Source organism: Emiliania huxleyi (assembly GCF_000372725.1).
Source record: "Emiliania huxleyi CCMP1516 unplaced genomic scaffold EMIHUscaffold_108, whole genome shotgun sequence".
In the NCBI taxonomy this organism is placed as follows: domain Eukaryota; phylum Haptophyta; order Isochrysidales; family Noelaerhabdaceae; genus Emiliania; species Emiliania huxleyi.
In genome coordinates, this window is record NW_005201912.1 from 221,078 (window position 1) to 242,187 (window position 21,110).

Genomic DNA, 21,110 nt, shown 5'->3' on the forward strand with positions numbered 1-21,110 from the left:
TCCCCAGCATACTACTCATACATATTGTTGCGCCGCTTCGGCTAGGATCCCCTTCCTCAGCAGATCGCCGTGACAGGACTCAATCCTACCCGCGCATAGGAGCACAAGATCCGTGCCGTCTCGAACCTTCTGTGCCAGTTCGCGAAGTGCTGCCGACCGCGTCCTCCAGAGTCGATCGGCCTTGTCGTCCAGGAACGCGTCGGCGGTTTCAAGGACCCGACCCTCGCTGGAGCGCATCTCCCTCGCCGGCGTGGCCCGGTCGACTCCGTGCCGCGTCGCGGCAGCGCGCGCCGAGGCAGCATCTCCCCGGCCCTCCCCCCACATTGCATACGCCGCCCGGAGTGCCTCCGTGGCGCAGGTGCACCCTCCATGGTGCCCCCTGCGATCAAAGCACGTGCGCTCCCTGGCCCTTCCAGTCGTGAAGGGCGTCGCGAGCTCGGGGTGCCTGCCGGCTCTACTGAGATCCACCCGAAGGTGCCCTGCGGGAGTCCTGCCTCCCTGGCCGACGACTCTAACACGCCCGAGGGCGAGGTTCGGGGAGGGGCCGCCCCCTCCAGCCCCGCCGCTTTCCGGACCCCCTGCGCCGCGACTTTGTCCGTCGCCCTCCTTCGTCTCGCCCGCCTCGTCAGGCGCAGGGCCGCTCTCCGCCTCGCCCTCCTCGTCCAGGTCCATACTCGAGAAGCTGCCTTGCGAGTCGGGCTGCCCAGACAGGGTGTCCTGCGAGCTTGCCTCCTCCACCCCGTCCACGTCCATGCTCGAGAAGCTCTCCTGCGAGTCAGGCTCTTCGATCAGGAAATCCTGCGAGCTCGCCTCCCCTTCGTGATCCCCGGCCTCCGGGTCTTGGGGCTCTGAGCTAGCCCCCTGTCCCGACAGCTCGCCCCCCCGCCTCCACCCCCCCCCTCGTCTGTGTCGGGGTCCCGGTCGTCGCCTCGGTCCGCAGCGTGCCGAGCCCGGCTGGCCGGGTGGTCGTTGTTCTCACCAGCGCCAGAGGGGGGTCGATCCCCGCCCCCCGCTAGGTCCTCGCTGTCCGTTGCGCTCAGACCGTATCTCTCTCTCGAGGTCTCGGGTTCCGCTGCCTCGGCATTTACGGCTCTCAGCGTACGGCTTTGCGCCGCTCGATGTTTCAACGTACGCACAAGCTCGACACTGACCTCTCAGCACCCCTCGGCTTTATCGGTCTTCACGGTCCTTTATTATCAGGCGGCGTGCACTCGAGTATCGCCGTGTACAGCACTCTCGACACGTGCGGTCGCCGCCCCCACCCCCTCCCCGAACCCTCACGACCGGAGCCGTGCCACCCAGCGTGCACGAGGAAGGAGCACACAAAGAGATGAAAAAAGAAAATTATTTTTTCTCGACGGTCAGGTTTGTCAGGCGCCGTTCAGGTCCATGTTTGTCGAGGTCAGGGAAGACGTCGGCGTTGCCTTTGTTGTGGCGTTGTTCGCGGTCGTCGTCGCTTATCTGTGGTGGAAAATCCAAGACCGAAACGGCGGACGCCCCGCGCCTGCCGACATTTCGAGCCTGCGCGCGGCGCGCCTCGCCAAGCTCGCCGCGGCAGCGACCAAAGCTCCTTCCAGGCTGGGCACGGCGGCGACGAGCCCGGAGGGCGGGGCGGCATCGTCGAAGGCGCCCGCGCCCGGGCCTGGCGCGGCGGCAGCGGCAGCCGAGCCCGCGGCCAAGGCGCCCAAGGCGGCGTCCACTGCGGCGGCGAAAGCGCCCGAGGCCGCCGGGGCGGCGGCCAAGATTGCCGGCAAGGGCCTCGAGCCGGAGGAGGCGGCTGAGGCGTCTGCGGCGGCGGCCGCTGCGGCGGCGAAAGGGCTCGATAACGCCGCGCCGCCCGAAGCCGCCGGGGCGGCGGCCAAGGCTGCCGCCGACGCGGCCGGCAAGGGACCCGAGCCGGAGCAGGCGTCCAAGACGCCCAAGGCGGCGTCCGCTGCGGCGGCGGAGGCGCTCGAGGACGCCATGCCTCCCGAGGCCGCCGAGGCGGCGGCCACCACTGCCGCCGACGCGGCCGGCAAGGGCCTCGAGCCGGAGGAGGCGGCCAAGACGCATGCGTCGGCGTCCGCGGCGGCGGACGCCGCGCCGCCGCCCGAGGCCGCCGAGGCGGCGGCCATCACTGCCGCCGACGCGGCCGGCAAGGGGCTCGAGCCGGAGCAGGCGGGCGGCTGAGGCGGCCGCCGCCAAGAGAGTGCGCGACCCTGAAATGAAAAAAACGCGTAGGCTGTCCTTGTCGCAGCGCAGTCTTTCGCCTCGCCGGCCCCTCCGCCAGCAGCAGGCGGCGGAGGCGGAGGCGTGGTCAACGGTGTGCGGTACGATTTTGTCTTTCCCGTCGAGATGGATGGCGGCCGCGCGCAGATCTACTGGAACGTCAGCGACCTCGACGTCAACAAGGTGGCGTTGGAGTTTGCCATGCGAAATGGGGTCGGGATGGATGACTTGCCAGTTCTGTTGGGCAGCATCAAAAATTTCATGCTCACCAAGATGGGGAGCTGTGGAGGAGGGGGGGGAGGAGAAAAAAGCGGCAGAGGCGGAGGAGGAGGAGAGGAACTAGCGTCCGCGATCTGCGCTCGCTACGCGAAGGAGAACAAGCGCGAGGCGCTCGCCGAGTCGGCGCGGATCCTGTCGACGCTGCTCGGCAACCTCGCCCGCGAAGACACGCCCAAGTTCCGCCGCGTCAATCTGCAAAACGTAAAGGTCAAGGAGGCGGTGGCGGCGAGGCACGCCATGGCGGTGCTCGAGGCTGCGGGCTTCGAACCCGTCGAGGGCGGCGCCGCGATGGAGAGCAAGGGCGCGGACGCCTCGGCGCGCGCCGCGCAGGTTGCCGCCGTTCTTGACGCCGCCTGTGCTCTCCGGCGTGCGCACGACAGCAATGTGGGTTGGAGCGACGACGAGCTGCTTGAGGGTGCGCAGGCGCTGGTGGGCGAGGGAAATGAGCGGCTGCAGCGCGGCGACGCGCGGGGTGCGCTCCAAAAGTACGAGGAGTGCCGGGCCTTTGGCCAGGCGATGAGGGACCGGAAGCGGGCGATGGCTGTCGAGGGCGCGGCGGTGGGCAATCTCGGCGACGCCTACCGCCGCCTCGGGCAGTACAAGAAGGCGATCGAGCACCACACGATGGCGCTCGCGATCAGCCGCGAGATTGGCGACCGCGAGGGCGAGGGCAACCATCTGGGCAACCTCGGCAACGCCTACGACAGCCTCGGGCAGTACAAGAAGGCGATCGAGCACCACACGATGGCGCTCGCGATCTGCCGCAAGATTGGCGACCGCGAGGGCGAGGGCAACCATCTGGGCAACCTCGGCAGCGCCTACGACAGCCTCGGGCAGTACAAGAAGGCGATCGAGCACCACACGATGGCGCTCGCGATCAGCCGCAAGATTGGCGACCGGCAGGGCGAGGGCGGCACTCTGGGCGGCCTCGGCAACGCCTACGACAGCCTCGGGCAGTACAAGAAGGCGATCGAGCACCACACGATGGCGCTCGCGATCAGCCGCGAGATTGGCGACAAGCAGGGCGAGGGCAGCGATCTGGGCAACCTCGGCATCGCCTACTTCCGCCTCGGGCAGTACGAGAAGGCGATCGAGCACCACACGATGGCGCTCGCGATCAGCCGCGAGATTGGCGACAAGCAGGTCGAGGGCAACGCTCTGGGCAACCTCGGCGGCGCCTACCTCAGCCTCGGGCAGTACGAGAAGGCGATCGAGCACTACACGATGGCGCTCAAGATCAGCCGCGAGATTGGCGACCGGCAGGGCGAGGGCAACGGTCTGGGCGGCCTCGGCATCGCCTACTTCCGCCTCGGGCAGTACGAGAAGGCGATCGAGCACCACACGATGGCGCTCGATATCTGCCGCAAGATTGGCCACAGACAGGGCGAGGGCGGCACTCTGGGCGGCCTCGGCAACGCCTACCACAGCCTCGGGCAGTACAAGAAGGCGATCGAGCACCACACGATGGCGCTCGATATCAACCGCGAGATTGGCGACAGGCGGGTCGAGGGCAGCGCGCTGACCAACCTCGGCACCGCCTACCTCAGCCTCGGGCAGTACGAGAAGGCTCTCGAGCGCCTCGCCGCCGCCACCGCCGTCTTTGACGCTCTCTGGGCTGGCCTTCGGACCGACCACGACCGCATCACCTTTGGCGACACAATCGGCTTCACGCTGACTCCCCGCCTGCTGCAGCGCGTGCACGCCCGCCTCGCTCAGCCCGAGGCGGCGCTCGAGGTTGCCGAGCGCGCCCGCTCGCGCGCCTTCGAGCTCCTCCTCGCGCAGCAGCGCGTGCAGCGGGGTGCGGACGCCGCCGCCGCGCCGCCGCCGACGCTGCCCGCGGCGGTGGACGTCGCTGCGCTGCGCGGTCTCGCCGGCCGCCAGCGCGTCGCGCTGGTCATCTTCTCGCAGGTGCAGGACACGGCGCTGCTCGCGTGGGTGGTGCGCGGCGACGCGCCGGTCGCCTTTCACGAGCTCGCAGTCCCAGCGCAGGGTGGAGCGTCGCCGCTGACGCAGCTGGTCGAGCAGACGCGCCAGACCATCGGCGTGCGCGCGCGGCATGGCAGCTCGGCGCGCTCTGCCGCCGTCTCGTCGACGCCGGGCGCGCTGCGCGAGCCGTCGGTCGACCAAAAGGCGATAGAGGCGGAGCGTGGCGACGGTCGAACCGCCGCGCCGGACGAGAGCTACATCCGCGCCGCGCTCGCCCGCTGCTACAAGCTGCTCATCGCTCCGCTCGGCCTCTCGGCCGGCGAGCCGCTGCTCATCATCCCCGACCGCGACTTGTTCGCGCTGCCGTTTGCCGCGCTGCTCGACTCGGACGGCAAGCACCTGATCGAGCGCCACTCGCTCCGCATCGCGCCGTCGGCGGGCACGCTGATCGAGCTCGAGCAGCGCGCGGCCGATCGCGGCGCCCCACCGCCGAGGCCGCCGGCGCTCGTCGTCGGCGACCCGGACTTTAGCGGATGGACCACTAAGGGCGGCGGCCATCTTTCTCAGCTTCCTGGCGCGCGGGCGGAGACGTCGGTGGTGCAGGGGCTGCTGAACACGTTCAAGGCAAAGCTGCGGCTCGACGACGAGGCGACAAAGGAGGCGATGATGCAGCTGCTGCCCACGAGCGACGTGATCCACTTGGCGACGCACGGCGCGCCCGACGGCCTCTACTTCGCCGGCGAGAGCGAAGTGGAGGCGACGCTGAGCATGGCGGAGGTGCAGGGCCTCGACCTGCGTGCGCGCCTCGTCGTGCTCAGCGCGTGCGACTCGTTCAAGGCCCCCAAGGGCGAGGGCGGGTCGGAGCTGAGCACGGACGGCGTCGTTGGGATCACTCGCGCCTTTGTCGCGGCGGGCGCGCTCACGCTCGTGTCGTCGCTGTGGAAGGTGAGCGACGACGCGACGCGCGAGCTGATGCGGCGCTTCTACACGGCGTGGGTGGCGGGCGGCGACGTGGCGGCGGCGCTGCGCGAGGCGATGGTCGGGATGATCGAGGAGGGCCGGTGGTCGGTGCGGGAGTGGGGGGCGTTCGTCGTGTACGGGATGGCGGGCGACGGCGACGGCGTCGCGGCTGCAACGAGCGGGGTGAGCATCCTCACGCTGGAGGGCGGTGGTGGTGGCAGCGGCGGCAGCGGCGGCGTGGACGGAGGGGCTAGCGGCGGCATCGTCGAAGCGGCTGCCGCCTCCGCCTCCACCTCCGCCTCCGCCTCCGCGTCCGCGTCCGCCTCCGTCACGGTCGACCTGCCATGGTCACTCTCTTCCTCCTCGACCGAGGAGTGGCTCGACGTGGGGCGCTTCGACCTCGACCGGGGAAAGAAGGCGGCTTCGGCGAAGTGGCACGGCAAGCCGCAAAAACCACTGCCCGCGGGCGGCCCCATCCCGCCTGCTCACACGCCGTTCACGCCGCTGCTCTGGCACCAGCTGATCCAGAAGTGGCCCAGCGGCGTGCCCGCGGAACGGGTGGTCTTCGCGCAGTACTTTCACTGCGCCGCAGGTCCGTCGCGTGAGTTTTGGATCCAGTTCTACGATGACGACCAAAAGGCCCTCTTCGTCTTCCACATTCATTACGCCGGCACTCGGGACAAACCGGACTTCTCTCGCGTCACCCATGTCAACGCGAGGCTGTCGTACCCCAAGGGGGCTCACGTCAAGCTGTGTGAGTACACGCAGCGCAGCATCGACTTGCGCGAGACCAACCACCTCAACCTCATCGGCGGTCACAACCTCACTTGGCCGAAGGGATGCCTCGGGCACCAATGGACGCTCTTCGCGTTGGTCGAGGTGCGCACAAAGATCGACGGCAGCGAGAAGGAGCTCAAGGAGGTTCTGCAGCAGTGCATGCGAGTCTTTGGGTACAAGCCGCGTCACGTCGTCAAACACTCCTTTCGTCCTCTCGAGAACGGCTTCACCAGCCTGACAATCGAATTGTTGCTCGGGGTCGACCACCCCCTCCTTCAGCAGCAGGAGCAGCATGTTCCGGGGTCGTTCAAAGTAGAACGGCTCCTCCAGTCGTACGCTCCACTGATCAAGGGTTGGAGCTATGAGGATGCAGCACAGCCGTATCCGGCATGGCCCGCCTATGGAAGCGCCCAGGCAGCGCATGCAGATCCCGCTCAGCTGCCCGCCAGCACGCCAGACAGGGCCGTCTACCAGCGCTCCGATTGGCAAGAGGACCTTCGCAAGCTCCTCATGCGCCTCGAGGAGGTGCGGCTGCAGCGTGTGAAGGAGGTTCATGGGAACAAGACGACGCCGCACAGCATGCTCACTGCGAATGACGAGCACGGCTCTTCTTATCGGGGTGGGACCCGCAGCGGCGAGAGCGAGGGCCGCACACCGGAGAAGGTCCAGCTCAAGTGCTCGCTGACAGGGCCGCCGACGGTGCCGTTCGGCGAGGAGAGTTTCGAGCTCAAGGTGTGGCTGCTCGCGGCTACGGCGGAGCTGACAGATCTGCTGAAGCAAGAGCTGGCTTTTGAGGAGTCGAAGCAGCTGGCGGTCGACTTTGCTGCCGTCGCCGCCACCGAGGTGGCCTTCCGGGTCGACGTCACCGTCGAAGGGTGCGAGGTCGAGCCGGCATATCGTCTCGTGAAGTGGACGGACCAGACGCTGTGCCACTCGGCCTTTGACGTGGCAGTGCCCGCCGACTTCTCAGAGTCTGCGCTCCAGTGCCGCGTGCTCGTCCGGAGCCAGGCTAACCCGAACGTCTCCTTAGACTTGAACAAATCGCTGAAGCGCTCGGCTCCGGGCGCGGCGTCGCCTGCCTCCGTGATTGCCACCTCGGCGAGTCTCGAGATGAAAATCGACGGCGTGCGGGCAATCGTCGAGCAGATGGCCATAGGAGAGCACAGCTGCCCTCGCATCCCGTGGCTACAGCCCGAGAAGGCGGCGGGCGGTGGTTTGGCGCGGCGCGTGGGGCGCAAGCTGCGCCCCTCGCGATGGATCACCGATGCGTACCGCTTGTTCTTTGTGTGCCCGGTGACGCTGAAGCTCGCGCCGACCAACGGCGGCCAAGGCTACTTGGTGAGGCTGCCCAAGAGCTGGTGGAAGACGCACGGCTGGTGGGTGCGCGGCACGCTGGTTGCGCTCGCCGCCGCCTCGACCACCGCCGGCCGCGTCATCGGGCTGCCGCTCGAGCTGGGCGACACGGTGGTCAGCGCACTCGAGCAGGTACAGGCTTTCGAGGCGGCGGCCATCCGCGACTACATCGACGCGATCGTGGACGCGGCGCCATCGGCAACCGGGAGCTCCGGGGCGGCGCTCGCGGAGGCGCGGCCGGCGACGGCGGCCGACTTCCGCGCGCTCAAGGCGCTGGTGGAAAAGACGGACCCACAACTCTTGCATTGCGGCCTCACGCTCGCCGTCGCCGACGACGGGACGGTCGAGTGGGTGGCCCCCGACGTGCTGGCCCGCTTCAAGGCCCAGGGCAGGGCCGCGCTCCAATACGAGACGGCGGGCGCCGCTGCCTCGTCGTCGACGACGGCGTGAGGCGAGCCTGTAACGAGCCTGTAACGCGCACGTCGACTCGAGGCAACACGTGGCCGACGACGAGGAGGCGGCCAAGGCGGCGGGCAAGCCCACCTAGCGCTCGCGCACCGACATGTGACCTCTCTGCTTTGCGTCCTATGTTTGTCCCACCTCTCTCTTCGCCTTCATGCATGCCAACCCTTCCTTTTTGTGGCGCGCTACCTCCTATTGCGCGATGTCTACAAACGTTCTCTCTCACGATGAAGGGTAATGGGTATCTCGGCTACCCTGGCCACAATGTGTTACTTTAAACGGAGTTCATACTTCTCTGAACCAAAGGAAATTGAAAGGACGTAAGAGCAAAAAACACGCGCACAAAAAGCAATCTTGCACGCGCGCAACGACCAACGTTCCTCCTCGCGCACAGATCTAGTCCAAGATCTCCACGAGGAGCAGAACTCCCCTCAGCTGGCCGTCGCTCTCTCGCTGAGCAAGCCAAAGGCCCAATGCAGGCCGAGGCGGAGGGCGGCGACAACGAGCGCGGACAAGAGCATCGGGTTGCCCCAGATCCGACTGCCAACCTGTGCATGGGCTGGCAGTGGGGGTACCGAGGCGGGAGCGGCGGGACTCCACCCGCCATCTCGGGGTAGCGTCACCTTTGGGGCCACTTGTCCCACCGCAATCTGGGCTCGCACCGGCACCATCCGGACGGCGTGGACGGCCGTAGCGCGCAGAGGCGGGGGCAGCCAGCCGACCCAGTCGGGCTCGTTGAACGCCTCGAGCACCTGCGTCCAGGCAATGCAGTCTGTTGCCGAGCGATTTATCGTGTGGGTCTCTCGCAAAGTCGGTAGTCGTGTGCACGCGCTCGCTCTTCTCTCCGGTAGGCACGAGTCACCGCTGCGTGCCCAAGGAAGCGCGCATAGTCGATGGCGCGGAAGCCTGCGGAGGTGCAGCACAGAAAACTGTGAGGGCGTGCGGCGGAGCAACGTCGGCGCGTCCCACATGACGGCCCTTGTGGCAATAGACATGCGGGTCGGCATGGGCCACCAGCAACGTCTCGACGAGCGAAGCCTTGCCGTGCCTGCGAGGCCGCGGCGAGAGCTTGCACCAACTGCCAGTGCTGCTGACAGCCCTGTTGCTGAAGGGCCTGGCTTCGACACGCAACGCCGGCGAGGCCATCTACTGCGCACCGTGCGGCCCACATGAGCGCCGTCTGCCCCATCTCGCTCTGGATTGAGAGGTCGGCGCCGGCACCCAGCAGCACCTACAGCGTCGAGTATCACGTGGCGAGGATTGTCCTGCCCAGCTCCCTCGCAGGTCAGCCGAGGAGCCTCTGCGACAGCGACGCCGCTCTGCCCCTCGGCCTCGGCGCAATTCATGAGGGCGGTGGTGCCTTTCGAGTCAGCCGCATCGACATTGACTCGCTGTCCTGCGCGGCGCGCACGACAAGCCGACAAACTCAGGTCGCGGATGTGAGCGGCGCAACATTGTGCGCAGATGGTGCGACGCAATGCGGAGTGCATCCTCACCTATCAGCTCCTGGATCTCGCCGAGGGCGCCCGCCCGCGCCAGGCGCCGGAGGTCGCGCTCCCGACTCGCAGCTGCGGTCGCTTCGGCTGCTGCCGCGTCCTCTTCAATCGCGTCCATTGTTGTTCGGTGTTCGCGTGAAAAGTTGGCCGCGCGAAACCCCGATGCCGATTCCTCGGCCTGGTTGCCGGTAAAAAGGGAATTTGGTTGGAATTTTACAACTAAGAGCGTCCAACCGAGCAACTCCGCAAGTACGTGCCAAAAAATAACGGCCGACCGAGCTCGTAGGCGCGCGATACGTAATAACGTAACCCTGGGACAGGCGGCGCCACATTTGAACAGACGGCGCCCTCTCGCCTCTGCACTGCGGTGACCGATGTCGGCGCACTCGCCCAATACTTACTTCCAGTTACCACCGCAAAGTGGCAAGTGGCGGCAATGGCGGGGCCGGCCGGGGGCGCATCGGCCCTTCTCGCCTCTACTACGCTCTCGAGCTCTGTGCTCATGCGCCCCAGCCGTGCGCGCGCGCCACGCGCTCGAAGGCCGCCCGCGCCTCGCGCTCGGCGTAAGGGACGTGCGCCCGCACCGGGTCGAGCCGGCCGCCACCGTCGGCAAAGGCCGAGCGCACGAGGAGGAGAACGCCCTCCATCGAGAGCTCGGAGTTCCAGCCCGAAGTGGTGAGCGTCTCGAGGCAGACGGAGCCGCCGACCGTCACGTGGCCGGTGTGGAACTCGAAGCGAGGCGAGACGACGCGCACAAACGGCGGCGCGGCAGGGTAGTCGCCCGAGAAGGCGACCTCAAGCTGGACCGCCTCCGACTCGCCGGTCCGGCGGGCGTGGTCGACGAGCTCGCGCGCGAGGTTCGTGCCCGGCTCGGGCTGCATCGCCACGCGCCACACGTAGCAGTTCGCCTCGTCCGGAAGCTCGACGGTCCAGCCGTGCTCCGCGCGCGCCAGCTGCCGCAGCTCCTTGGTGACGCGCCGCGTGGCCGCCGCCGTCGACGCAACGGCCGCAGGCCGCGCGTTCCGACCCGGCACTGCCCGCGCCGGGTTGGAGCCGGCGCTGCTGGCCGCGCGGCTCGAAGCGGCGCGCCAGCGGGAGTGGGCCGCGTCCGCCTCGGCCCGCTTGGCGGTGGCGCTCGCCTTGAGCTCCTCGACGGTGCCGTCGAAGGGGCGCTTCGAGACGGTGCGGCTGGCTGAGCCCAAGCTGCCCAAGCCCCCGCTGCTGCTGCCGCCAGCGTCAACCTCGACGCCCTCGACGCCCGGGAACATGGCCTGGACGAGGCTGGGCTCGAGGCGGTACTTGCGCAGGTAGAAAGAGAGAGCGTGCGCCCAGCTCGAGGTGACGGCTGCGTCTGAGGCGATTGCCGCCTGGTACGCCGCTGCAGCTGCGTCAAGATCCTCGCGGATGAGGAGCTGGCAGACGCGCGCGAAGCTCTCTGCCGCGCTCGCCTGCTTCTCCGCCACCGCCGCGGCGTCGCTCGCGGCCTTGGCCTTCCGCATCAAGGCGTTCACGACGCTCGTGGCCTGGCCCATCGCCTCCTCGCCCGGCCTGAGGGTGAGCACGCCGATCGGGAGCTGGTGGTCTGCCTCCGGGACGACGACGATGGGCGAGGAGCCGCCAAAGTCCTCGCGCGCGAATGCGGGCACGCCGTCGTTGCGCGGGTCGATGAGCACGGCGAAGATGAGCATGCGTGTCGGTCCTGCTCCCGGCCGGAACCCGCCGCCCCACTGGCAGTAGGAGAGGGAGATGAGCGGGTCGCGCGCAAAGTACTCGCCGGGACCGAGCGACTGCCCGTGCTGGCCGCGCCGTGCGGGATCGAGGCCATTCTCGGAGATTGCGTCCACGTTGCGGTCAGCGGTGCCGTGGAACACGACCTCCACCTCGAGCGACAGGTTGCGCCGGCATGCAGCGACGAAGGCGGCGTGCAGCGAGGAGCCAGCAGCGTAGAGGGGGTTGACGCTAACCGCAACGCCGTTCGTCTGCCGCTCCTCGTCGTTGACGCCCGTAGATGAGGCCAGCCTCGCGGAGAACGACTCCTCGAGCAGGGAGGCGAGGACGGGCTCCAAGGGGTCGTCGCGTGCGGCCGAGAGCAGATCAGCCGCAGGCGCATGGTAGGAGCGCTCGGCTGGGCCGAGGCCGCAGCCTCGAAGGAGGCGGCCTGGCCGGAACCCGAAGGGAGCGGGCACGGGAGCGGGCACGGGAGGCGCGCCGAGCGCTGGCACTGGGCCAGGCGCGAGGCCATACTTCCTCTCGAGGTATGTGTGCGCTAGCCCGCCGGGTTTCGGGTAGTGTCGGTAGGCAGCCAGCACCGTACGGATCTCAGCATCCGTAATCGAGGACGGTAGAAGGCGGCGGACGTTGCGGAAGACGCGCTCGTTGCGCTGCGCGTCCATCGCTGCACCCGGTGCTGCACCCATCGCTGCACCCATCATTGCCGACTTGCGAGAGAAGGACGCGTCCCGCCCGCAAGTCGGCAATGGAGTTTTTTTGAGCTGCAAAAAAAAATCGACTCGGCGGCTCAATCCGTTTCCTCCTGACGATTACTCGTACCGCCGCCGCCCTCCACCTCCACCACACCGCCGCCGCCGCCGCTCATGCCGCCGCCGCCCTCCACCTCGCCCACGCCACCGCCACCCTCCACCTCCCCCCCACCGCCGCCGCCGCCGCTCACGCCGCCGCCGCCCTCCACCTCGCCCACGCCTCCGCCACCCTCCCCACCTCTCCCATGCCGCCCCCGCCCTCCACCTCGCCCACCCCTTTGCCGCCACCCTCTCCTTCGCCGCCCCTCGCCCCCACCGCCCTTCTCCTCCACCCCTCGCCCTCCCCCCCCCGCCCTACCGAACCACCCACCGCCCGCCCATGCCGACCTCCGTCCTCCCGCCGCCTTCCCCCCTTCCCGCCCCTCCGCCCTCGCCATCCCCCATCTGTACGCCCCACCCCGTCCGCTCCCTCCCGCTTGGCGCCCATCGCTCGCGGAGCATGCCTCTCTCTCAGCCCGGTGGTGGCTGGAGTAATGGAAATCTCTGCGCAAGACCAGTAGATCGTTGGGGTAGAGATAGTAGATTGAGACTGGAGATCCTAGCGGATCTCTCACACGGACACGCCCAAGTCTCGCCAGTAGATCCGTCCTGTCCGGTTCCCCATTCAAGACTAAAGATCGAAGATTGAGATTGTGGATTGCAGATCGCTCTGAGCAGCAACAGGGCCAAAATGTGGAGATAGGAGATGGAGAATGCAGATTGTAGATCCTAGCGCCCAGCCATCCGCCCCAGATGTGAGATCGAAGATTGAAAATGGAGGTCGTAGATTGCTGCCGGCGGCGACAGTGGCCAAGTAGAAGATTGGAGATTGGAGATGAGAGATGGTCAGTGTGAATGAATCCAAATTGCATCTCCTTGAAGGTTTGAGCCCCCTCCTCCCCCGGGCCCCCGAATCGAGATTGGAGATTGGAGATTGGAGATTGAGATCGGAGATCTGATCCGGCCTAAGATGACGACGTTGGAGATTGGAGATTGAAGATGGAGATCGGAGATCTGACTGGATCCCCGGCCTAAGATGACGACGCTGTGGATTAGAGAATATTGGAGATGGGGAGATCGGAGCCCACCCACCCCCTAGAGCCTAGTGGTGTTGATAGATGTTTTATAGATTTTTGTTTTTTCCTGTGGTCTGTGCGCGGACGGCCCGGGGAGCCTGCGGCGCCATTTTAATCTGCGCTCCTCTTTATGGCCTGCGGCGCCTGGCTTGAGCTTGGAAGTGTAAACGAGTCCGCCAGGGCGGTCTGCAAACGGAGCGCGCTGCGCGCGCGGTCTATGTACGCGGTCTATGTCGGCGAGCCTATTTGCCGAGTTGGCAGCGTGAACCATGATACCGCCCCCAGTTCGGCGTAGACCGCGCGCGCCGCGCAGCGCGCTTCGTGTTTGCAGACCGCCCTGGCGGACTCGTTTACACTTCCAAGCTCAAGCCAGGCGCCGCAGGCCATAAAGAGGAGCGCAGATTAAAATGGCGCCGCAGGCTCCCCGGGCCGTCCGCGCACAGACCTTTATCTAAAACAAAACAAAAAAATCGATGAGACACCACTAGGGGCTGGGGGGCTCCGATCTCCATCTCTCCAGTACTCTCCAATCTCCAGCGTCGCTATATCTTAGGCCGGATCCAGTCAGATCTCCGATCTCCATCTTCAATCTCCAATCTCCAACGTCGTCATCTTAGGCCGGATTCAGTCAGATCTCCGATCTCCATCTCCAATCTCCAATCTCCACTGTCGATTCGGGGGCCCGGGGGAGGAGGGGGGCTCAAACCTTCAAGGAGATGCGCTATGGACTCATTCACAATGCAAAAGGATCTCCACCCTCTTTTCGCGCCATTTTGCAATCTCCAGTCGGCCCACACGATCTCTAGGCGCCTTTGGCGCGAAGTCAGAATCTCCACCTCTGTCGCAAGATCTCAAGCGACTGCACGCACCAAACGCGAGATCTCAGACTCCTCTCGAGCATCTACACCGGAGAAGATTTGCCTCCACCAGTTCTTCAATCTACTGCAGCTCTTGGCAGGAGATTTGCCACTTAAGAGATCTCTAAAAGGCATCTACGATCTACAGTCCAAGGATCTTCCGATGTTGCGCAGAGATTTCCATGTATGGGTGGCTGGCCTCCTGCGCAACTCCGTCCCTCCCTCCCTGTCGTGCCGATGCCGCCGCCGGTGTGTGTGGCGGCGGTCTCGAGGGCTGGGACTGGGACGGTCTGGGGCGGGCGTCCGAGGTGCCGGGGGGTAGGCGTAGGGGGGCGGGGGAAGAGAGAGGAGGGCGGTGTGTGTGAGAGACGCATGATTACTCGTTTCTTTGTCGCCTGAGCAAAACCTGATGAGGCTGAGCAAGAAATGAGGAAGGAAAGAAAAGTGAACGCGTCTCCGGACTCCGCTCTCCACGCGGTGCACCTGCGGGCCGCTCGCAGGCGTGAGGAGAGGGCTCAGACCATCTTGATCTTGCCGAAGTCGACGAGGCCGCCCTGCGAGACGAGCCAGCACACCGACTCGATGACGAGCATCGCGCAGAACGGCGTGACGTCGCCCTTGTTCACCATCGCCGGGTTGTTCTTCTTGTTCGTCCAGTGCTCCTCCATCAGCGCGTTCATCGGGAGGAAGACCTTGCACAGCCACAGGTTGGTAACGACGAAGACGGCGCCGAGCGTCTTAGCGAGCGTCGTCGTGCCGCCCGTCAGCGCGACGGCGATCTTGAGGAGGGCGATCGTGCCGATGAAGGTGCCCCAGCCATTGCAGATCACCGTCATGCGCGGCGACTGGTTCTCGCTGTCGCCGAGCTTCGTGTCGTGCCACCACGACTGGAGGTACTCCTCGTCTGGCATGACGGTCTTGCCTTCCATGAAGTTGTCGCGGATGCCTCCGAGGAGGAAGAAGAGCGCCTGGACGGCGACGATCCCGTAGGCGGCGTTGTGCCTGAGGGTAGCACTCAGATGCAGCAGGTCGGCGGCGGGCGGGCTACATGAGCAGTGCATGCACTCGAAGGAGGGTAGGGCGGCGGCGGGCGGGCTGTGGCGCGGCGTACGGCATCTTTGATCAGTGCACAGTGGCTGAGTAGTCGACGACGGCGAGAGCGACTAGAGGCAAACCCAGCTGAATCCGGCATTAAACATTGAAAAGAAATCGCGGCTCCCCGGACGACGAAGGCAGACGATGATCCGAGCAGCGCTGCGAGCGCAGGGAGCACGGAAGGAAGCCGGCCGCGGAGCATGCTGCCGGTCTTCAGCCGGCCGGCCCGTCTCGCTCTCGGCGGCGCTTTATGTTTGCGCGACTTTTTTTTCGGCCACCCACATAAGTTGTAGGGGTCAGGGCTCTCTTGCCCGTAGCCCGATACCGCGATCATCCGGCCCACTGGGTGCGCTTCTTAGCTCCCCGGCCGGGCCCTGGGTGTGAGGTTAATGACTGCACTCCAAGTGCTCCAAGTGCTCCTCCCCAATCACACAGCGCGGGTCCGTGCCTCTGGGGGGGCGCGGGGGCCCTAGAGGGTATCCATGCGGGGGGGCGATGGGGTCCCATGGCCCGCCGCAGGCGCCGATTTTTTCGGTTTTTTTGCGCGATTTTTCACTTTTTCATGGGAATTCGGCGTACTTGCGGCCATGCTATCACGCCTTGCGACAGCCTGTCGGCGCTGCTGACCGTGCCATGCTGCACAATTGATCACCTGCATAGCTCGCGGCCTTAGTATCAAGCATTCAGTGACGACCTGATCGTACGGCCAGTCGGAAGGTGTCCTTCCAACGTGTGCACGCTTCTGACGCAATGCGCGTCGCCTCGGATTGGCTGCTGGCACTCTCGAGGCTATGCCTACACAGCCTCGCGCGCAGGGCAGTCAAGAGGGACCACGCACCTTCTCAGGACAGCACCAGTGCCTCTCTCTTGGACCGGCAAACGTGGTGGTCTCGTGTTACCAATGTGGGACCAGTGCGGCATCGCGCCATCGACAGCTCTGAACTGCGCCTCACCACTGACCGGGAAGGCCGCCAAGTGGGCCAGCACCGGTCGCACATTGTGGCAGCAGTCAGCAGTGCATGTCTGATAGCTAGAGCAGCAGCGTCAGGGTCTCGCAGGGTCGGATCGTGTCAAGCCTCTCGCCCGGCCGGCCGTGTGCAGACGTCGGCCTGTCTGCTGTCTGGAGTGATCTGTCGGCGGTCAGTACGACCAATCAGGTCGGAGTTTTCTGATGGTTGGAGGGTCTATCTGTATGTACTCCTCGAGTTCTCTCCAAATCTGCCCTCTACTTAACCGTACTTAATCGGGAAGTTGGTGCTAACGGAGACTAACGGAGCCGGAGCCCCATTTCCGTACTGCTGCGCGGCGCACGGTGCCTCCGGGGGCCCCGCGCCCCCCCAGAGGTCCGTGCGCGAAGACGCTATAAGAAGTTAGAACGTAGAAGAAAACGGGCGTGAGAAAACAGGATCGATGTGAGACGGGATGGGTGAGATAGACTGAGACGACGTGTGTAGTGATAGCTGATAGCTCAAACAGACGAAACGTTCCATGAATGCGCTTCTCCCGCTGGGTCCCGCGGCCCTCGCGTTGGCCTCGAGCAGCAGCCGCACGCACTCGAGCTGACCCTGCTGGCACGCGATGAACAGCGGCGTGGCGCCGTTCTCCTTGGCTTGGTTGACCGCCACGCCAGCCTCGACGAGCAGCCGGGCGCACTAACAGGAGAAGTTGGGTTGGTTGCGGGTTGGGTTGTTCCGTGTGAGGTTGGTCGTCGGCGAGAAGGGTGAGGTCTCGACCGCCGCCGCTCACGCCAGCGGACGGCCACCATCGGTGTTTTTGGCTTCGCCACCGTCCAAGGCGTGCGCCATGCGCTCGCCGGCATCAAGCGAGCAACGTGATCGACCGAGCAGCTTGCTGTGCGGACGCCTTCTTCTGGCTCTCGTTGAGAGCGTTTTGCGTCCCGGGGGGTGGGAGAATATGTGTCGCCTGATGTGTCACTGTGTGCGTCACATCGGTCTTTATAACAAGCACGGTCGATCCGTCGAAGCGATACACTCGTTCCTATCACGCTGGAAGGCTTGCACGGAGCTCTGTGAAAGCACACAGAAGAGCCTTGCGGCAAGAAGAGCTCGATGGGGAGCGAGAATCTCTTGCAAAGTCGATCGACTTCTCACGATGGGCTGCTTCTCCAGCCGCGTCGAGGCCCCGACCGAGGAGCCGCTCGGCCCTCCCGCCGTCGAACTCGTCGCCCCGACGCCCGCCGACACCGCCGCGCCGACGCAGCCGGCCGCCGCCCTCCCCTCCGCCACCGATCTCGGCGTGAGCGAGACGAAGCTGGAGAAGTGGCGCAAGCTCGGCGGCGGCGACCTCGAGCCGGTCCTCGCGAGCGGCGCCGTCGCCCTCCTCGACGCGCAGTGGATCATCAGCCACGCCGAGGCGGGCGGCGACCTCACCCACCGTCAGGCGCTGCCCAAAGAGGCCTTCCTCTCTTTCGCCGACCTCGTCGAGGCGACCACCTGGACCCCGTACGGAGATTGGCTTCCCGTCGGCGCGCTCTCCTACCCGTGGCTGACCAAGGACCACCCCGACCCGCGCGGAGCCAACCTCGCCCGCGTCGCAAGGGCGCTCAAGGCCCTGCTCGCTGTCAACCCGCGGCTCGGCAAACCCGTCATCCCGCGGCTCGGCGTCTTTTGGGACTTCGGCTCGCTGCACCAGCACCCCGACCCCGCCAACGGCGACATGCGCACCGAGGAGCAGAACGCGCTCTTCAAGCAGGGGCTGGGCTGCCTCGGCACGCTCTACTCCCACCCGAAGACTTGGGTGCTGCGGCTGACCTCCTTCCCGGACGGCCACAAGGCGGAGGACCAGGCCGAGGGCACCAACGTGGCCAAGTACTTTGACCGCGGCTGGTGCTTCACCGAGCAGAGCTGGGCGAGCCTGACCAAGTCCGGCCACCTCTCCCTCGACCTCGGCAAGATGCGCGCCGGCAAGGAGTACTACTTAGGCAGCCTCGTCGACGACTGCAGAAAGGAGGGCGGCCGGCGCCCTCCGCTGCTGCCGTCTGCGTTCGCGGCGGAGCTGGAGACGAAGAGCTTCACCAACGGCAAGGACGACAAGCCGCTGGTGAAGCGGCTGTACGAGGACGCCTTCCAGGAGCAGTTTGGCAAGGCGACCGAGCTGGACTACAAGGACCTCGGCTGGGGCGACGCGGAGGCGGCGCAGCTGGCGGAGGTCCTCGCGAGCGGGGCAGCGCCGCGGCTCGAGGAGCTCAATCTCAGCTACAACACGATTGGCGACGAGGGCTGCAAGGCGCTGGCCGCCGCCCTCAAGGAGGGGGCCGCCCCGAGCCTGAAGGCGCGAGACGCCCCCCTCGCCACTCGCCCCTCCCCCGCCCAATCGAATGCTCATCGCACCTCCCCTCGCGTGCAGACGCTCGTCGTGTACGAGGGCAGCACGAACGAGGAGCAGCCTGAGCTGGTGGCCGTGTGCGAGGAGTGCGGCATCGACCTCTGGTTGGGGGATTAGATGATGCAGACCGGACATCTGGCCATTCGGATTGGCGTGTTGGCTGTCGCACGTTGTAAGGTAGGTAAGGTGAATTTCTCCACACACACAAAGTGGTGGGGCAAGGGGGGGCGACCCTCGCATCTCCACACCCGGACACGGGCAGGAGCCCCCCACGGCATTCAAACGGTGCAAGCACTGGCCCGGTGCACGTGGGCGGGTGAGCAACCTGCCGCTGCCCCTCCCTCCCGACAAACCACGACTCCCGCACACACACAATCGCACTCTGGCCATCGAATGACTCCGACAAAAAACTCTGACATTTTACGAACTCTCCTTGGCGACGTGCGCACGTCGCGTCGCCAAGGCTCTGCGACCTCGGTCGTACAATCAGCGACCTCGGTCGTACAATCGGCCGGCTGCGCGGGTTTTCGGCGAGTTTCCCGCGCACCGGCCACGAACTCGACTCGCACAGCAAAAAAATCCGGTGCTCGCGCGCCACTCCCACGCTTCCTCGCTCCCTCGCTCCCTCGCTCACTTGCTCACTCCCTGCTCGCTCCCTGCACGCTCACACGCACGCGCGCGTTGCGCCGCGAGCGCTCCGCGCTACTCGCCCGGCCGGGCTCGAACCCCAGACCACTCGACCAAAAGCCGCCCACCCCGCCGCAAGCCCTGCAGGCATTGCTCAGCTCACAAATCAGCACCCTATATAGTATGAAAATGAATCCCGCGCGTCTCGCGCCCCGACTGACAACTCATCATTGTCCCTCGGACACCACTCTCCAGCCGCGCTACCTTCGCCCACCTACCGCTCTCGCATGACATCTCGACAATCCTCATATCTCCGGGCCCAAGACTCCTAACCACTCTCCCTGCTCGCCCAGGACCACGAAGCGCCGCCCGCGCGCCCATTGACCCCCCAATCGACCCACCTGCTATCCCTCAATTGCCACCCGCCAGATGTACTGCCCTCGCCCACCCAATACTCTCACCCTCCTGACCCGGACAGTCCAGGTACAGGAAAAGCGGGGAGCGGGGCCCAGGTACTGAGGAGGGCCATCGCGCCCAAGGCGGTCCGCGCCGGCCCTGCAGGCCGTCACAGAGAGCCTGGCGAGGCTGTACAGAATGCCGAGAGCATACTGAGCAGGCTGCCGTCGAGCGACGAGCTATGCTGGCTCGTCGCAGGCGATGAGGTCGAGGAGCCGATCGGAGCGTCGCAGAGGCTGCCGACCACTGTAGTTCGCCCTCGGGCCCAGGGATGGAAGGCAAGCTTCCTGGGCGGCGGCGCGGTGGAGGCGGCGGCGGGGTGGGCGGCGGCGAGGGCGGATGCGAGGGCGGATGCGAGGGCGGATGCGAGGGCGGCGGCGGCGGGGTGGGCGGAGGCGGAGATGCGCACGCAGAGAAGCCAGCCGGCGCACGTTCGTTTGTGCCATCGCACGTCCCCGAGGCAGGGAAGTAGCCGCACAGGCGCACCCTCGTCCCAGACATGTCGAAGAACCTCCCAGCCGCACATCCATGTCGGTGACGGCGAAGCAGTCCTCCACCCGGGCACGGCACGGCAGCGGCGGCGGCGGCGCGGGAGAAGGCGGCGGCGGCGGCGGCGGCGCAGGAGAAGGCGGCGGCGGCGGCGGCGGCGCGGAAGGAGGCGGCGGCGGCGCCGTCGGGGAGGGCGGTGACGAGGGCGGCTGGGTGGGCGGCGAGGGCGGGGGGGAGGGCGGCGGCGGTGAAGGCGGCGGCGAGGCAGGTGGCGCTGCAGGCGGCGGGACGGGCGGGGGCGGCCGCGCAGGCGGGGGAGAGGAAGGCGGTGGGATGGGGGGGGGCAGGGGCGGCGGGGATGGGTACGCCGGCAGCGGAGGTGTTGGCAAGGACGGTGGTGGTGGCGGCGGCGGCAAGGGCGGCGGGGGCGGCGGCAAGGGCGGTGGGGGCGGCGGCGGCGGCGGAGGCGGCGGGGACGGCGGCGGCGCGGCGGCGGCGGCGGCGAAGGGTCGAAGCCGCGGACGAGGCGGCGGTTGAGGCATCTTGAGCCAGGCTTGCAGCTCGCGCGAGACTCGAGCGGCCATAATCCCGGAGGGCACAGCTCCACCTGCGAGGCGGCGTGCGGGGCGTGAGCGTCGCGGCGAGGCAGCGGCGGGGCCCGCAGCGCGAGGTGGCCCGGCAAGAGCGAGGGATCGACGGATGCGGTCGCCAGGAGCCAACGGTGTTGTGGGGCGCGCGCGCGCGTGGGCCGGTCTTTTGGGAACGGCTGCGTGTGGGGGTCCTGTGCTGTGATGCCTGTGGCCGCCCGATTTCGTGCGGATCGGGTGTCGCGACCACCACACGCGAGCGCGGGCGGCTCGGCTGCTTGAGTGTGCTACGTGTATTTGAAGGGTCGCAATTTTTGTCGGTTTGGGAGGTGAGAAATCCCTCACGACGTCGACGACGGGGGATGTCGGTCAGCAGCACACGCCGTTCACTGGCTCATCCGTGGTACTACCCCCCGCCCACTACCGCTTGATGCTGTGCTCCCCACCACTCCCCCTCAGCTCTGCTGCCGCATGAACCCCTCCGCGCCGGCGCGGCTGCCGCGCTGCATGTAGTGCTTGGTCTGCCCGATCCGGTCGCTGATCGAGTCGACCGACGTCGACGCGCACACGTCCCGCGCCACATCATCGAGGAAGTTTG

General features: G+C 66.7%; 5 protein-coding genes across 5 annotated transcripts; 2 read left to right on the forward strand and 3 right to left on the reverse strand.

The window, feature by feature from the left end:
• Window positions 1–2,775: 2,775 nt before the first annotated feature.
• On the forward strand, window positions 2,776–5,520 carry EMIHUDRAFT_69905 (hypothetical protein; the record flags this gene model as incomplete). The annotated part of the gene is made up of 2 exons (XM_005792343.1): window positions 2,776–4,530; window positions 4,618–5,520. Coding segments are annotated over 2 exons (2,658 nt in total), but the record flags the coding sequence as incomplete, so codon positions are not given.
• A 2,876-nt stretch (window positions 5,521–8,396) lies between these two features.
• EMIHUDRAFT_223181 (hypothetical protein) lies at window positions 8,397–9,793 on the reverse strand (the record flags this gene model as incomplete). The annotated part of the gene is made up of 8 exons (XM_005792344.1): window positions 8,397–8,513; window positions 8,628–8,717; window positions 8,828–8,871; window positions 8,940–9,013; window positions 9,123–9,196; window positions 9,273–9,361; window positions 9,462–9,639; window positions 9,737–9,793. The coding sequence occupies 8 exons, from the start codon at window positions 9,791–9,793 to the stop codon at window positions 8,397–8,399; spliced, it is 723 nt and encodes a 240-aa protein (XP_005792401.1).
• On the reverse strand, window positions 9,758–11,893 carry EMIHUDRAFT_466615 (hypothetical protein; the record flags this gene model as incomplete). The annotated part of the gene is made up of 1 exon (XM_005792345.1): window positions 9,758–11,893. One exon carries the CDS (start codon window positions 11,891–11,893, stop codon window positions 9,962–9,964), a length of 1,932 nt encoding a protein of 643 aa, XP_005792402.1. The 3' UTR covers window positions 9,758–9,961.
• Window positions 11,894–14,325: 2,432 nt separating this feature from the next.
• On the reverse strand, window positions 14,326–15,085 carry EMIHUDRAFT_439779 (hypothetical protein). The gene is made up of 2 exons (XM_005792346.1): window positions 15,025–15,085; window positions 14,326–14,915 (listed from the first exon to the last, which is right to left on the reverse strand). Exons 1-2 carry the CDS (start codon window positions 15,027–15,029, stop codon window positions 14,429–14,431), a joined length of 492 nt encoding a protein of 163 aa, XP_005792403.1. The 5' UTR covers window positions 15,030–15,085; the 3' UTR covers window positions 14,326–14,428.
• Window positions 15,086–17,239: 2,154 nt separating this feature from the next.
• On the forward strand, window positions 17,240–18,271 carry EMIHUDRAFT_361204 (hypothetical protein; the record flags this gene model as incomplete). Its single annotated transcript, XM_005792347.1, is given in 2 exon segments — window positions 17,240–17,592; window positions 17,609–18,271. Coding segments are annotated over 2 exon segments (1,016 nt in total), but the record flags the coding sequence as incomplete, so codon positions are not given.
• Between the last annotated feature and the right edge of the window lie 2,839 nt (window positions 18,272–21,110).